At 47.0% G+C, this 17,581-nt stretch overlaps 1 protein-coding gene and 1 non-coding gene across 2 annotated transcripts in view; both read right to left on the reverse strand.

Moving 5' to 3' along the window:
- Positions 1-2,655: 2,655 nt before the first annotated feature.
- The window catches only part of MFSD4A (major facilitator superfamily domain containing 4A), a 33,934-nt gene continuing 19,008 nt past the window's right edge, over positions 2,656-17,581 (reverse strand). Inside the window, exons 7-10 of the mRNA XM_050763728.1 lie at positions 13,371-13,518; positions 7,719-7,789; positions 6,320-6,440; positions 2,656-5,158 (exon numbers count right to left, since the gene is read on the reverse strand). Coding sequence (XP_050619685.1) covers positions 5,103-5,158; positions 6,320-6,440; positions 7,719-7,789; positions 13,371-13,518 — 396 coding nt within the window. The 3' untranslated portion in view covers positions 2,656-5,102. The remainder of the gene's footprint in view (positions 5,159-6,319; positions 6,441-7,718; positions 7,790-13,370; positions 13,519-17,581) is intronic.
- LOC126944697 (U6 spliceosomal RNA) lies at positions 10,693-10,799 on the reverse strand. The gene has a single exon (XR_007722157.1). It is a non-coding gene; the product is annotated as a U6 spliceosomal RNA (small nuclear RNA).

The following is a 17,581-nucleotide window of genomic DNA, read 5'->3' on the forward strand; positions in this document are numbered from 1 at the left end:
AAAAAAAGCCTGTTTAAGTCACCACCATTTTCTAACCTTTCTGACTGTTGACACTTCTTTTGAGAAGCCTACCTGTTTTGCAAGCACTTTCTGTGTTTCATAGTTGCAGTTAATGACAAACTAATACCCTAATATTGGGTAATTTCCCAGGGTTGGCATTATCAGGTAGGAGATAATAAGTAACAGTTATATGATTTTACACTGATTGTTGCTACAAAACACTGTACTTACTGGAGGACATCTTGTAACTGCAGGGGGTCAATGAAAATGACTTCATTTTATTAAATGAAACAGAAGTGGGCCGGGTGCAGTGGCTCATGCCTGTAATCCCAGCACTTTGGGAGGCTGAGGCGGGCAGATCACTGGAGGTCAGGAGTTGGAGACTAGCCTGACCAACAGGTGAAACCCTGTCTCTACTAAAAATACAAAATTAGCTGGGCATGGTGGTGCATGCCTGTAATCCCAGCTACTTGGGAGGCTAAGACAGGAGAATCGCTTGAACCCGGGAGGCGGAGGTTGCAGTGAGCCAAGATCACGCCATTGCACTCCAACCTGGGCAATGTGACCACAAAATTTATATCTTCAGCCTTGACTTCTCTTTTAAACTCTAGACTTCTATATCTAACAGCCTTCTTGACATCCAAGATTGCATCATAAGATGATCATGTCCAAAATAGAACTCTAAATGTCTCCCCATGGCATTCCAGAGTTAAATGGCTTCATCATGTATCCAGTTACTTAGGTCAGATTCCTTCAGGTCATCCTTGATTCTTTTTTTGTTGGTTTGAGACGGAGTTTCACTCTCGTCACCCAGGCTGGTGCGCAATGGCGTGATCTTGCCTCACCGCAACCTCTGCCTCCCAGGTTAAACCGGTTGGTTCTCCCACCTCAGCCTCCCAAGTAGTTGGGATTACAGGCGCCTGCCACCACACCCGGCTAATTTTTGTATTTTTAGTAGAGACAGGGTTTTGCCATGTTAGCCAGGCTGGTCTCGAACTCCTGACCTTAGATGATCCATCTGATTCGGCCTCCCAAAGTGCTGGGATTACAGGCATGAGCCACCGTGCCTGGCTCATCCTTGATTCTTATCTTTCTCACCCTACACCCAATCCATCAGCAAATTCTGTCAGTTTCACCTTCAAAATATTGCTTGAATCCAGTCACTTTCACCACTTCCGTTGCTATCTACATTTCCAAGCCACCATTATTTTTTCGGTCTATTGCAGTTCCATGCTTGCCCCACAGTCTCTTTTCCATAGCAACCAGTGATACTTCACATATGTAAATCAGATCTTGTCATTTGCCTGCTCACAACTCTCCCAGTCATCTTATATCACTCAAAAAAACCTCTACACATACCATGATTTATAAGATCTGGCCTGTAGCAACCACTCCCACTTGTTCTGTGTGACTCTTCCTCACTGCAGTTGAGCCATACCAGCCTACTTGCTGTTCCTCCAGTACCATAAGCATATTCCACCCTAAGGCTCTTGTACTTGCTGTGTCCCCTGCCTAATAGGATGTTTTCACATACTTGGATAGCTTGGTCTTACATATCATTTAGTTTTCTACACAAATAGGACCTCCTTAGAAAGGCCTTCCAGAGCATCTCTCTCTCCTTTTTTTTTTTTTTTTTTTTTTTTTTTTTTTTTGAGACAGAGCCTCACCCTGTCACCCAGGCTGGAGTGCAGTGGCACAATCTCAGCTCACTGTAACCTCCACCTCCCGGGTTCAAGTAATTCTCCCACTTCAGCCTCCCCAGTAGCTGGGATTACAGACTACAGGTGTGCGCCACCACACCCAGCTAAATTTTGCATTTTTAGTAGAGATAGGGCTTTGCCATGTTTGCCAGGCTGGTCTTGAACTCCTGATCTCAGGTGATCTGCCCGCCTCAGCCTCCCAAAGTGTTGGGATTACAGGTGTGAGCCACTGCGCCTGGCCCCAGAGCATCTCTTGACATTCCCTATTCCTGCCCCCCTTCCCTGCTGTATGTTTCTTTGTGGTGCTACATTACCCCTCACCCTGTGGCATGTTACATAATTTGTTTGCTGTCTGTATGTCTTCACCTGCGGTATAATCCCTGTGAGGCAGGGACTTCTGTCTCAGTCACCACTGTATGTCTGTACCTAGATTAGTGCGTTGAACATAGCAGGTGCTTAACAAATCCTTTTTGACTGAATAAATGAAATTCACTCTAAAAGAACTCTATGTCACTGTGTCTTCTTTTAGTGAATCAGATGTGCCTGATGGGTTAGATTTCCATACACAAGTAGCAGAGGGAAATCTGAAAACGTTGATTCCACAGGATTCTGAAATGTCCAAATTCCTGAAAGGAAGTTGAGGAAGAAAGTCCTACTTGTGTAACTGATTGAGAAGTGTGTGGTGTAAGAATCAGTCTGCCTTTTCCTTATTCTGATTTTATGTAATAGGGAATAGTAGCACTCAGCCCTGCTATGAGAGGTTCTTCTTTTATTTAATTTTTTTTTCTTTTTTAAAAAAAATCAGTTTCCCTTGTGAGACAGTTTTCTTTCTTCTAAAATATAAGCCATATTAACTTATAGTATGAGAGAGACCTGTCTCTGGGAACATCAGGCCATTTGTTTCTGAGTTTATACAAGAGGATCAATTGTTCTTCGTAATGGATAACACACTTAGTAAGTTGAAATGTTTTATTTTAGGAAAGGTACTCTTAGATTTGTTTTAATGTTGTTTTCTGTATTAACAAATTAGTCACAATCAACTTCGATATAGCCATTGATTCTTCTTTCTAAGTCTGTATAAAAAGGATATTTTCTTGAAAAACCGCAAGAAAAATACAACTGCTTTTTCATTGCCCAGGTCAGTCACTCGCTACAGTCAGACTGCATTTAAATTAGACTGGCATCTAATACTTCTGAGTATTTACAAACATAATTAAAACTATACTCCTAGACCACCAGCTTTCAAAAAAAGTTGGATCTGCTTGACTTGCAATAAATATGTACCAAACATGAATAATTTCTAAGCTGCTTATGAAGAGGTTTTAAAAATTACTAACATTTATTAAGCAGTTTCTGTGTCAGGCATATTGTGAGTGCTTTATACAAATTCGCTTAATTTTTTCAGAATTCCATTGAGGTAGGGTAGGTACTTTTAGAAATGCCATTTTACATGTGAAAAGTGAGGTTGGAAGAGCCTCAGTAACCTGCCCAGGGCCACACAGCTAGAAGGTGAGCCAGTGCTTGAGCCACGTTTCTCTTTCCAGCCAGATTCTCAGCACTCAGCTGTGCTGCTGTTGGTCACAGCTGGCTGACTGGACCAGGAAGAACCTTTTAGTGTCAGGCATGTGAATCACAGCACTTGGGACAGGTTACCAAGAACCATGATCACTTAATTTTTATATTTATACATGTACATTTGTATATACATAGAGAAGGTGCAGGCAAAACCATTTTACAGTTACTCTAACAGCCATTTGCTACTGCCAACAGTCTCAGGACTGATCCCTGTCTAAAGCTGGCAAGTTTACATTCTCCTTCTATCACTGCAGGATTTGCTCTGGACAGAAGCGGTAACTCCTGAACAAATTCTGCTTTCAGTCTACTACTGCACAGCTTGAATTGTTCAGTACGCCCAGCTTTTTGTGAAAGAAAAGGCCTTGCCATGGTATAAAGAGTTTTTTTCCCCCTATAAAAGATGTAATATTTTTGGCCGGGTGCAGTGGCTCACGCCTGTAATCCCAGCACTTTGGGAGGCCGAGGCGGGCAGATCATGAGGTCAGTGAGATAGAGACCATCCTGGCTAACATGGCGAAACCCCGTCTCTACTAAAAATACAAAAAATTAGCTGTGCGTGGTGGCATGTGCCTGTAGTCCCAGCTACTCGGGAGGCTGAGGCAGGAGAATCGCTTGAAACTGGGAGGCAGAGGTTGCAGTGAGCTGAGATCACGCCACTGCATTCCAGCCTGGGCGACAGAGTGAGACTCCGTCTCAAAAAAAAAAAACAAAAAAAAGATGTATCATTTTCATTAGGTATTTTCAGAAATTCTTAGTGCTGTTTCTATATCTTTTATATGCTAGTCAGTGTCAGTAAAGAAAAATGGAACATCCATCTCCTTCTCCCGGGCGATTTCTGGACCAGTTAGCCTTGATTACTAGCAGTGGTATGCTGGTAAATGTTTAAACACTGGCTCTCTGGGATCTGTAGCTTTTGCCAGTGTCCATGCTAACACTCCCACCTGGCTGATTGCAGGCTACCAACATGCTATCACGAAGAGTGGGGTTGGACAAGGTGCACAGTAGCACACCATCATACATAGTAATTCCACCACACAGGTACCATGGACAGAAATTACCTCAAGAGCAGCAAGATAAAATTAGGAAGTGATATGCTTTGAATATTTATTACCTTTGTTTTAAATGTAATTGATTTAATTATAAGTTTGTATGATTTGATTTTTAATAATGGCTGCATTTAATAACCAGCTGTCAACATGAAAATTTTACAATCAGCTTTTCTAAGCTGGTATGAGCTAGCTTAGCATACCACTACATTAGTATACCAAAGAGAGCAAGATTCAACTTCTCCTTTTAGTGTCTGAGAATATAGATAAGCTATTGATGTCTGCAGCGGGAATTTAAGGGACTTTGGACTATTAAGTGAAAAGCACAAAAATCCTTTGAGCATGCCAGAGAATAACTTGCAGCTTGTTTTGCTTAAATTGAAATATATCTACATATAGCAATGATCGTGGAGCTTTACAATTTCAACCTATTTTTACAAACTTCAATGAAGAATGATCTCAAACCCAGAGTATGGTCCATGCATGAGGTGACAAATGGAGTGAAGCACGCGGCTGTCTCCTTCCTTCCCATCTGGGTATCTGGACAGCTCTTACCAACAGTCTGAACCAGGGAAGAAGGTAACTTGAGAAGCCAGGTAAATTTCTAATGATTTTGACCAGGTACCAGGACCCAATTTAATTTCCTCTACCCAACCAAGTTTTAGTGGAGAAGACTAACGGTCATTGAGAGCGCCTCCACCACCACCCAGCTTTCTGAAACAGTATGGTCGTGCTGGTGATCAAGAGGCTGAAAGTCTTCTCTTGCCTCCTTCACCCAGTTTTACCTCTGGTAGCACTCAGAGTTTTCCATTGCAATTGATCTGTCTTGGGTAGGAACTACAAAAGAAAAACAAAACAAACAGGTAGCATGTTTCAGCAGCTCTGATGAGATGCAGCGATGATTCATTCTGAGAACTTACCCAGTCTGTTTGTTTCTCTGCCATTCTGTGGCTCTAGAGGGAGCAAAGTGAAAAGTCAGACCCCCTAGTTCTGGCGAACAGTTGGTGGAGGCAGTTTCCTGAGACTACTGTCTAGGGCTTGGGGAATGTGTCTGTCTCCCATGAGTAAGGAACCCATTAAGTGTTACTCATTTAATATTCAGTAAATATTAATTGAATGTAGGTCTTCAATGAAACTCTGCACTGTGGGAACCAGTACTGCTGTCTCAGAAGTGAGGCTCTAGTTAGTGCTGTTTTGGGGGCCACCTTTCCTTCTGGGCCTTTGTACTGAGTGTTTAGAGGATGGATATGTTAACCCACTGAGAGCAGATGGTGGATGCCTGTTCCTTTAGTCTTTTCATGATTATTTTGCTTTTTATAGAGAGGACAAAGTCTCTGCCTGGGCACCTTCTCTTTAAGAACTGGCTTTGCACACAGCCGATACAGTCCCTGGGCACTTTGAAAGCAGTGGGCAAAAGGGCAGGTAAGGGCTCAGGGTTATGAAAATAGCTTTGGGACTCCCCCTGCCTGGGGTCTCTAGAAGGGAGACTATTCTTAGGAGTTGTCTCTGCCCTGAAGGAGGCTTTCTTTGCTACTTGGCCTGAAGGACTTCTTTTTGAAAAAAACATTTGGACTAGAATCAAAATCCTGAACTGCAAAGAGATGGCCAATTAGGCCGTTGGGCTGAGTTCCAGCCAAGGAGTCAGGCTCTGCCTTTCAGTGCCCTGAACAGGCTGGAAAGAGATTCTTGGCTCATGGTTCCGTGGTATGGTGGGATGCAGGAAGCCAAGTTCACAATCCATGCCCCTCTGCTAATGGAGAAACCATGAGTCAGCTGACCCAGCTCTCGCCTATCTTAAGAGTCCAGCGCAGACAATCGTATGGAAAGCAGGAAGAGGGGAAAAGGAAGCTGTAGAAAAATAAACATTTCCTTGCATTTTACTTGGAACAGAGCAGCGTTTCTGGCACGTTAAGATCCATAGCATGTCCCCTGTTTCCCCCCACCCCCCACCCCCGCTCTGTTTTCCTCCTCTTGTGTAGAAACAGATTCTTTCCTTACCTGATGGGAGTCCAGGGTGCATCCTGTGGAAAAACAGGAGCAAGATATAGAAGGTAAAAGCCAGGCAACCAAAGATCACGCCACAGACCAGGAAACTATAGCTGCCCTGAGCCTGGAATATCTGCCAAAGGGGAAAACACAGAGACACAGACCATTAAAACTTCATGTGGAAGGCGTATTGGAGGAAGCAGCCTTCTCCATCCTTGGCTGGTTTTTCAGTCAAGTTGAGGCCCGTCACACCAAGAGATGGAATCACGGGGAGGAGGGAGACCGTGGCCTTATTTCAAGTTATGTGTCTGGAGAAGGCAGAAGTCTTGCTCTAAGGCAGGGGCTGGACCTCGTGACCCCCTGCAGTCCCTTGGCAGCTCTGTGTTCTGGAACCTTCTGACAATCTCTATCATCACTGAAATTTCAGTCATACTAGGTACTTCTATACCCATAAGCCCTAACCAGAACTTTGCAAAGGATATATTGTTTTAATCTTTTATTATGAGAATTTAAAACATGTTAAAGTAGTATATGGAGCTCCAACGAACCCATCACTCAACTTTAGCAGTCAGCACCAGTTTCATCTGTGGCCTTGCGCTTCTTTTCTGCACTAGGTTACACTAAAGCAAGTCCCAGACATCATGTCATTTCAATGAGGAGGGTATGGTGAGATGTAGCTCTTTCTCTCCCTCCAGCAGGGCAAAAGAGGAGGAAAGGAGAATTGAGTCACGATGAGGGAGATTTTGGAGGCTGAAAGATCTAGATGTGAGGTCCTCTCTGTCAGTTACTAGAAGTGTGATTCACCTAGGGCAAGTTGCTAAATTCATCTGAGTTTCCATATCCTCTGTTGTAAAAAGGGGAATAATCTACATTATAGTATTCAATAAAAAGTAGATGTTAGGTTTTTTGTTTTTTTTTTCCTGGTGAACAAATGAAACATGGGTAGATTTGAAGAGAACTGGAAGAGTTGGCCTTCTCGGTCAGGGCCGGAGTTGGGCAGGAAGCCGGGCCCTCTGCAGTGCGGCCAGAGGCTGTGAGAGGTGGGGTAGGGAGTGGTGGGTTCCGAAGGGATGGAAAAAGAACTCTGACTGCAGTTCCAACCCATCTCAGGCTCTGAGAGCTAAATAGCATTCCCACGGGCCACCTCTGGCTCCGCTCCCAGACATGGCTTGTGTTTGCTTTGGACTTTTCCATGCATCCGTTCACATCTCCAGATCCCACATATGGAGACTCAGCTCTCAGGGCTGGCTTGGAAACGGAAACAGGTAACGCCGGCACAGGGGCCCTGCTGGCTTTGCAGGAGACTCAGGAAAGGGACAGTTTGAGTTCAGAAGGCGGCTATTTGCATCTTCTCACCTGTCAGAGGAGTGCTCCCCAAATGCTCCCCTCGCCCTTAAAGGTCCCCACATACCGAACCAACCAGCATCTGTAGCACCATCTCGCCAACTCCTGCCCCTGTCACCAGCACTGTGGTTGCACAGCCTAACAAAAAGAGAAGGTTTGGTTTGGTAAAGGCAAGTTAAGGAGACAGAAGTCAGTGTTACAATCCAGGTTCTTGGCCAGGCGCAGTGGCGTATGCATTTTGGGAGGCACATCCTAGCACTTTAGGAGTCAGAAGTGAGAGGATCTTTTGAGGCCAGGAGTTCAAGACCAGTCTGAGCAACATCACAAGACTTCGTCTCTACAAAAAGTAACTTTTTAAAAAATTAGCCAGGAATGGTGGTGTGCACCTGTAGTCCCAGCTACTTGGGAGGCTACGGTGGGAGGATCCCTTGAGCCCATGAGCTGGAGGCTGCAGTGAGCCATGATCGCACCACTGCATTCCAGCCTGGGTGACAGAGTGAGACCCTCTCAAAAAAGGGGGAGGAAAAAAAAAAAGCAAACTTAGGTTGCTTCTGGGAAACCTCTGGAAGATGGCATGGTGGAAAGGACTACTTTGGATTTCTCAGACATGAGCCTGTAACTTTGCTTTGGGAATGCCGAGGTCTTACTGTCATTTTGTCCCTTCCTTGTTCTGAAACCTTCAATTGCACATCACTCTCTCAGGGTAGATCCCATCTTGCTTAGCCCTGGCATTCAGCACCATTCCCATTCTGACTGCTACCTACCTTTCTAGAAAGATTTCTTGATATCCTGAGACTCGCCCTCTGGTGCAGGCAGACTGGTGTCTTCGCTGTCCTGGCATTGCACTGACCAGCCATACGCTTTCATGAGTCTGGCAGCATGGCGCAGACCTTCAGAGCCCAAGCTTCAGAGTCAGATGGGTTCAAAGTCACATAGCCATGTGACCTTAAACAAGTTCCCTAACTTCTCTAGGCCTTGGTTTCCTTCTCGGTAAGATGGGCTTCACACATCCTTCACAGAGTTACTGTGTGGGTAACTCTGATGTAAGACATGCCAAGAGCCCGGCATAGGACTGGCACACAGTAAACTCAAAACCAGCCCAACTCTCTGCCCAAGCCCTTCAGCACTGCCTTCAGGATGAAGGCCAAGGGCTTTCATGTGGTTGCAGGGCCCTTTAGACTCTGCCCCTGCTGACGGCTCAGGCTTCTCTCTCCCCCTGCAACCCCCATACTCTCACCTCCAGGCCAACACACACCTTTACTCCCCACTGAACATTCCTCCTCCTCCTCTTTTCTGGTAAATTATCATTCACCTTTTTTTTTTTTTTTTTTTTTTTTTTTTTTGAGGCGGAGTCTTCACTCTGTCGCCCAGGCTGGAGTGCAGTGGCACCATCTCGGCTCACTGCAAGCTCCGCCTCCCGGGTTCGCGCCATTCTCCTGCCTCAGCCTCCCGAGTAGCTGGGACTACAGGCACCCGCCACCGCGCCCGGCTAATTTTTTTTTTGTATTTTAGTAGAGACGGGGTTTCACCGTGTTAGCCAGGATGGTCTCGATCTCCTGACCTCGTGATCCGCCCATCTCGGCCTCCCAAAGTGCAGGGATTACAGGCGTGAGCCACCGCGCCCGGCCTTTTTTTTTTTTTGAGACAGAGTCTTGCTCGGTCACCCAGGCTGGAGTACAGTGCCTTAGCCTCCCAAGAAGCTGGGATTATAGGCATGCACCACCACACCTGGCTAAGTTTTGTATTTTTAGTAGAGATGGGGTTCCATCATGTTGGCCAGCTGGTTCCCATTCATCTTTTAGGTCCTAGTTTTGACTTCCATCAGTAATGTTCCTCCCTGGTCCCCAAGCCTGGATGGGTTGCTTCTCTGTGCTGTGCTATCACCCTACACCTGCTCTCACCACACTGTGTTGACCAGCCAGCCCTCCCCACAAGGCTGGAAGCCCAGGAGAGGATGGCCATGCCTTGTCATATAGATCACTGGCATAAACCAGTGCTTGTTAGTAGCACAGCAGCTAACACATAGTAGACACTTTTTTTTTTTTTTAATAAAATGGTTGTCATCATTGTCTACTCTGGACTTCATGTTCCTTTTAGCTCGTTCAGTCTCACTTATGTTCAGACTTGTCTCTGTGCCTTTGCTCTCATTCTGTTCACTGCCCCACCCTGCCCAGGAATGCCTTTCCATTTTCCTCTCTGCTTTTCTAGATTCTGGGCCAGCTCACATCCCATCCCCTCTATGAAGCTACTTTTATTTAAATCAACACTGCCCCCTCACTCCCTTCCCTGAATTCCAGTAGCACCCAACTGTCTGTTCCACTCATTTGTTTAAGAAACTGAGGACCACTGGGTTCTGTGCTAACCACTGAGGATGCTCAGGTGAATACTAAGAGTTAACAAGACATTGAGTGCCTGTGAGCCAGCTTCGATGCTAAGTCAAAAGCTTTACATTTTTTCTGATTCACAAAACAATCATAAAAGGCAGGTATTCGCATCCTTATTTTACAGATGAGAAAACTGAGGCTCAGAGAGGGGAAGGAAGTGAAACTGCACAAGGTCATAAAGCCGGTAACTCTGGAGGCAGGACTGCCAGGTGTGCAGTTGCCTGCACAGCCCATGCTCTTACCCTTGTCCCTTGCTGGGGTCATGTTGTCTAGGAGAAGAAGCAGATAACATAGGTACAAAAGTCTTGAGATGGGTCAAACATGAGAGACAGGGGCAACGTCAAAGGGCACAAAGGGGAGGCACACCTTTCCAGTGGGGATCAGAGGAGCTTCCTGGAGGGGGATGCTTCCTGCAGTTGGGTCTGGAAGGAAGAGCAGGCAGATAAAGGGGCGAGATGGAGCGGGGAGGACGTTCCAGGCAGAGGGTTCACCACGTGCCAAAGCAGGCAGGTACAGAACAGTTTTTGTGCTATCAGGTAATAGCATGTAATTTGTGGCTAGGATGCAGGCTTCGAGGGGAAGCAGGGAGAGAGAAGGTTGGAGAGAAAGACGCTCCATAGGTAGATCTGGAGGTTGTGATCAGCTCTATTTTCTGGGTTTTTTGGGGAACACTTCACATATTTGCATGTCATCCTGGAACAGGGGCCATGCTAATCATCTCTGTGTTGGTCCAAGTTTAGTACATGTGCTGCTGAAGTAAGCACAGCCCTGTTTTACCGTGTGGAGGGTGGCTTAGTACATGGTCCTCACCTCTGGCTGCACAGTAGAATCACCCAGCCGCTCTGGGTCAGTTGCATCAGACTCAGAGGTAAGGCCCAGTCACTGGGTTTTGGTACCAGAGCTCCAGGTGATTTTAACGTTCAGCCAGCTGGGTTAGATGGAGGCAAGACTGAAGACAAGGAGACAAGTCAAGACCCATCAAAGAAGGGATGGAGGTGATTAGAACTTGGAAAAAGCTGGGTACCATTAACTAGTCCAAGCAGGTCAATGAAGATAAAGCCCTTAAATTAGGCAGGGACAGTAAGAAATGAAGAGAATGGATTTGAGTGATCATTTGCAGGCGAATCAATCAATATCACTTTTTTTTTTTTTTTTTTTTTTTTTTTTTTTGAGACGGAGTCTTGCTCTGTCATCCAGGCTGGAGTGCAATCTCAGCTCTCTGCAACCTCCACCTCCCGGGTTCAAGCGATTCTCCTGCCTCAGCCTCCCAAGTAGCTGGGATTACAGGTGCCCGCCACCACACCTAACTAATTTTTGTATTTTTAGTAGAGACGGGGTTTCACCATGTTGGCCAGGCTGGTCCCAAATTCCTGACTTCAAGTGATCTTCACGCCTCAGCCTCCCAAAGTGCTGGGATTACAGGCGTGAGCCACCGCACCCGGCCTCATTTATCATTATTAAGCTCTAACATTTGTTGATCACCTAAAACTCTTGAGTTTTGCTGTGTGACATGTGATAGCTACCTTATTTCATTACTTCATTTATTCCCTTGATTCTTGGAGACTGACGGGCGAGGGAGGAGTCTGAGGGCTCCTGGGCCCTCGCCCGTGGGAGCTGGGTGCGTGGCTGTCCTGTTGTTAGGACAAGCGGCAGGGAGAGGCTGTGTTTCCTTGGCCATGTCCCGTAGCGCCCAGCATGATGTCCTGAGTAGCAGAAAGACGGGTGAGTGAGGGGCTGCCTGGATGATGACTGGCTGATGCGTTTTCTGCCCTCAGTTTTCACCATGGCCAGGATCTCTTCAGAGTCACGATGCAATGGAATTTATACCAGGTGTGCCCTGATTTGGGGGTGTTTCTCAGATGATGTATAGTACCCCCACTCAGAGGAGCCAGAAGCCAAAGAAACTCAGATGCACTTGAATCTCTAATTCACTCTCTCACAGGAATTGTCTTCTAAACTACAAATTAAACAGCGCAGAGAATGGTCTCACAAGCTCAGAAGGGATCTGGGAGGAAATGAACTGCTAAGAGGGTTATTTTCAGTTACTTTCACTTACTGCTTTAAACTATGCTTCTATTGTTTGAGGTTTTAGCAGTGAGCACATACGACTTATATAATTTAAAAAAATTCCATTTTGAAAACAAAACAAAAAGTGTGCAGCTTTATCATAGAAAAGATTTTATTCCTAACGACTGATGGTGATGTTATGTGCTAAAATTATCTGGGGCTTATCCCTCGATTTCAAGGATCCAGGCTGTGGATGACAGCTGGGTGCAGCTCTAACTGCCCTGACTCTCCCTGTACACCAACTTCCCCCACTCCTCTCTAAAGAAATTGCTCATCTTTTTTTTTTTTTTTTTTTTTTGAGACAGTCTCACTCTGTCGCCCAGGCTGGACTGCAGTGGCGCAATCTCAGCTCACTGCAACCTCCGCCTCCGGGGTTCACGCCATTCTCCTGCCTCAGCCTCCGAAGTAGCTGGAACTACAGGCACCCACCACCACGCCCGGCTAATTTTTTGTATTTTTAGTAGAGACGGGGTTTCACCGTGTTAGCCAGGATGGTCTCGATCTCCTGACCTGGTGATCTGCCCGCCTTGGCCTCCCAAAGTGCTGGGATTACAGGCGTGAGTCACCACGCCCGGCCAGAAATTGCTCATCTTAATGCTGGTTTTCCAGCTTCTAGTGCGTCTCTGGTGATGTTCAAAACATAATTATTTTTAATTAACTCATTAAAAAAGAGATCTTTGCTATAGGCACTTGGGAGGCTAGGGAAAGGGGAGGGAGATTAGTAGAGAGAATTCGAGATTTCTGACATCAAAGAGGCTGTGTCACTCCTGAAACCAGATGTGGAGTCAGTGTTCTAATCCTCCATGTTTTTAACAACATCCACCACAGCCACGAGGCAGGCACGTACTGTTACTGAAAATTAGGTTACAAAATGCCTTTCCTATGCCATAACTTCTCCTGTGCATCTTTGCTTCTCTTTGAACTTGGCATTTCCAGCACATGCATATCGCACAAAATGTCAGCTGCAGGTCAGCAGACGTTACAATGGGCACAAAGCAGATAGAAAAAAGAAGCTTAACTGCTCTCTCTGGCCTGCAATCCCATCATTACGGGGATAATTTTGAATGGAGGGATCCCAGCGGGTCAGAACGACCCCCGCTGTGAGCCTGCTCCCGCCAGAGTCAGGAGCGGGGCATTCATTTCTCCAGGGAGCTAGGGCAGCGTTCTCGCTGGGAGATGGTGCTGGCCTAGAAGAGCACAGAGAGGGCGCAGAGCGAGGCGGCGGCGCCCAGCTAGAGCGCGCCTCCTGGCTCGGGCCCGGCCCTCACCTTTGTACTGCAGCGAGTCCTCGGTGTAGGCCAGCATGCTGGGGAAGGTGCTGCTGAGAAACAGGCCCAGGCTTGCCGTCCCCACGAACAGAAAGACGACGTTGTAGGAGAAAATAAGCAGCACCAGGAACGTCACCACCACGCCGACCTGTCGCGGCAGAGGTGGAGGCGGTTAGGAATTGCGAAAAGCCGAGCATCCGTGCTGAGGAACCGCCAGGAGTCGGCGTCTCTTGACTCGGCGTTTCCTCTCTGGCCCCAGGAGCCCAGCTGTGTGACCCGCGCGCCACCCCGTGGACCGGGCGGGAACCGCAGTGTTCCCGGGACCGTTCTGACATCCGGAAGCAAGCGTGGAAAGGAGACTCCGCCTAGACATCTCCCCACCTAGACATCTCCCCACCTAGACATCTCCCCACCTAGACATCTCCCCTAACAGCTACGGCACACCCTGCGTAAGCGTTTGGCGACTGAGGACTACCTGTCCCCAAGGTCTGATCTGTAACCACGAGAACTCCACCCAAGCCAGTTTCATCAGCTCTCTCTGCCCTGCCAGCCCTGGGGGTAGGAGAGTCCTCTGTTTCTTTGTGAGAAGCTGCTTCTCTTCTGAAGGCCAAGAGTGCACAGACAGGAAGCCATCAGATATCAGGGAAAAAGGGATGGTGGCAGCAGGGTCCCATCCTCTGGGAATCCTAGCCAGCTTCCCAGGGAGAGGGTCAGTGGCTCAGCTTGGCACCCTCAGATTTGACTCAGATTCCCATGGCAGATGCTAACCTATGATTGGAGACCCAGAAATCTTTTTTCTTTTCTTACCTTTTTTTTTTTTTTTTTTTTTTTTTTAGAGAGAGAGGGTCTCACTCTGTTGCCCAGGTTGGAGTACAGTGGTGCGATCTCAGCTCACTGCAGCCTCGACCTACAGGGCTCAAGCGTTCCTCCCACCTCAGCCTCCTGAGTAGCTGAGACTACAGGCACGTGCCACCACGCCTGCTAATTTTCTGTATTTTTAGTAGAGAAAGGATTTTGACATGTTGCCCAGGCTGGTCTTGAACTCCTGGGCTCAAGCAATCCATCTGCTTCAGCTTCCCAAAGTGTTGGGATTACAAGCATGAGCCCCCATGCCCGGCCAAATCTTTCTAGTTCAGTCAAGGTCTCTGTCACTCAAGCATATTTTTGTTTATATAACCATATTTCTAAGTTCTTTAAACACGTTTTTATGTCTGCATTGAGTCACTTCTATGCAAGATGTATCTGGGAATAAACCCAGGCAGCACAAGATTTGGGGTCAGAAGACCCAGGTGGAAGTCCCGATGGTGTTTTTTACAGCTGTGGAACCCGGAAGTAGTTGATTGCTCTGATTCTTAACTTCCTAATCTGCAAAATAGGAATAGTTACAAAAGCCACACTAAAGAGTGGTGGTGAAATAATATAAATGAAGGGGCTCTGTAAACTGTGGTGCATCAGACAAATATGAGTCCTAGTGTTTCTCTGTGGGCTTTTCTTAGACATCTCAGGAGATAAGGATCTTCTATAGCAGCCTATGGCTTTGAGGTAATAATCTCCTGGATGAGGACATCTGTTTATTTAAAAAGTAAGTACGGACTATAGAGCTAGGCAAGAAATCTCATCCAGCTCCCAACCCCTCCACTTCTGGGCATGCAGAAAGGAAAAGACTTTCGGAGAGTTGGGAGCCGATCCTGGGAGAGTTGCTCCAATTGGAAAATCAAAGGCGGTGCTCCTAATCCTTGAGGCTTTTACACTCCTCTAGCAGCGCTTCGGTCTCTGCCACAGGATCTGTTAGGTGGAAGGTGTTCTCGAGGCTCAGAGGCCTTACCCAGACAGACTTCCTGCCCTGGGGAGGGATCAACCACAAAACAGTGGCTGAGAGAAACACCTTCCCTTCACAATGGAAATGGAAAGACAAAAGACTTCTTTCATGCAGTAAAAATATGAAAGTAATAGCCTATCTGTGGTTCCAAAGGTCATGTCTTTCTTTGGCATGGAACATGGTCCCTGAGATCCATTTGTTCTTGCTGCCCCCTCTGCTCACTCTCTCAATGTTGAGGTGGCCCAGGATTCTATTCTGGCTCTTCCATATCCACAGTGCCCTGCTCCACGTTTCACCTGCCTCTACAGCAGGCGTGCTTACATCTATCCCTCTAGCCATGAGCTGTGTCCAGGACTCCGGACTTGCACCTAAAGTTGCCCCTTGGATATAGTCAGTCCCTGGATGACTAACCATGTGGCCCAAACTGGACTTTTAATTTCCTCTGCCAATCCTGTGAGAGCATCCCAGTCATGCAGTTGCTCAAGTCCTGTGTCTAAGGTCCTTGATTCCTCCCACACCTGGGTCAGCAGCAAGTCCTGTCCATACCACCTCAAAAAACATGTTCAATCTTTGCACCGCTCCAGATCCATCCAGACTACCCGCAACCCAACCGCCTCCCTCTTGTGCCTGGACTACAATAACAGACAGTGCATGCTTAACTCTTGCCAGCTACAGTCTGTTCTTCCACATAGAGTACACTTTTAAAATGCAGTGCAAGAGGCTGGAGATGGTGGTTCCTGTCTAATTCTACCACTTCGGTAGGCTGAGGCAGGAAGGATCGCTTGAGCCTAGGAGTTCGAGACCAGCCTGGGCAACATAGTGAGACCCTGTCTCTATAAAAAATAAATAAATAAATAAATTTTAAAAATGCAATGCAAGCTATGTTAGATGGAAATGTGAAACATCATGGGACGCTTGTATAAGTGCCGTTTACTTCATAGCATGAATAAATGTATCTGTGAGATGCAAAAAAAATAAAAAGAAAATGCAATACAGACCTTTTTAAAACCTTCTATTGGCTTCCTGCCCACTTAGAATAAAATTCAAAGCCCGGCTTACAAAACTCTGAGGATGTAGCCCCTGTCTACTTCCCATCCTCATCTCTTTCTGCTCCCCATCCCCCACCCTGCCTACCATGCTCCCCCGAAGTTAGCCTCCTACCCGCTAACCCAGGCCTTTGAACATGGGCCTTTGAACCTCAGCCAGGCCTGCTCACCTCCTGCCTTCAGGGGCTGGCACCTTCTTGATATTCAGTGTTCAACTTAGGAGCCTGGGACAGATGCCGGGGTTTGGAAGCCACCACTCCTGCTCCTCTTCCTCCACCTGGCTATCCCATGTACAAACTACATGCATTTCCAGCCAAGCCTCAAAGACTGTCACCCTGAAAATCCCCAGATTTGGGGACATTTTAAAGACAACCAAGTCTTATTTTAGCCTTGGTGATAGAAGACTAAATACAACCAGGGCGAACTATCAGCTCCACCAACTCTCTTCCCACGCGGTGTGGCCCCTGCCTCAGCCAGTGACTCAGTCTGGCACTGAGCCTGCATCCCCACTGCCTACACCCCCTCACCCTCCATCTGTGCCAGGGCACACTGCCCTCCTCTGGCCGGCCATAAGTTCTCTGAAAGTAAGAACCTTGTCTTCCAGAACTTGGCGGCCTGCAGTTTGCAGCAAGGCTTTGCACACAGCACAAACATACTAAGTCAGGAAGTAGCTGTTGAGCTCCAGGAGAACACTAAGAACAGGTGGCCATTAATTTAACCTAGAGAGGAATACTCAGAAATAGTCACAGTGAATATGACACAGGCACTTCGCATCTACACGGGAGAGGCTTGCTCAGGGCCACTCAGCTGCAGTTCCCAAACAGGGTGCCCACAAAAGCACCTGGAAAGCTTCCAAAACAACCCAGAGGCCCAGGCTCCTCTCCACACCTCCTAAATTAGAATCTCTGGGGTACAGGGTCCATGATCCTATTTTCTCTCTCTTTTTTTTTTTTGAGATGAAGTCTCGCTCTGTCACCAGGCTGGAGTGCAGTAGCGCCATCTCGGCTCACTGCAACCTCCACCTGCTGGGTTCGAGCGATTCTCCTACCTCAGCCTCCTGAATAGCTGGGATTACAGGCACACGCCACCACACCCGGCTAATTTTTGTATTTTTAGTAGAGATGGGGTATCACTATGTTGGTCAGGCTGGTCTTGAACTCCTGACCTCGTGATCCGCCCGCCTCGGCCTCCCAGAGTTCTGGGATTATAGGTGTGAGCCACTGCACCTGGCCTTTTCATGATCCTATTTTCAAAAAGCAGCTCCAGTGAATCTAATGTATTTGGGAGTCACTTGTTCTAGGACAGTGTTTTCCTAAGCTTGCTGGATGATGTAATTCCCATGGGGC

The sequence above is a fragment of the Macaca thibetana genome, chromosome 1, assembly GCF_024542745.1.
Source record: "Macaca thibetana thibetana isolate TM-01 chromosome 1, ASM2454274v1, whole genome shotgun sequence".
NCBI lineage: Eukaryota > Metazoa > Chordata > Mammalia > Primates > Cercopithecidae > Macaca > Macaca thibetana.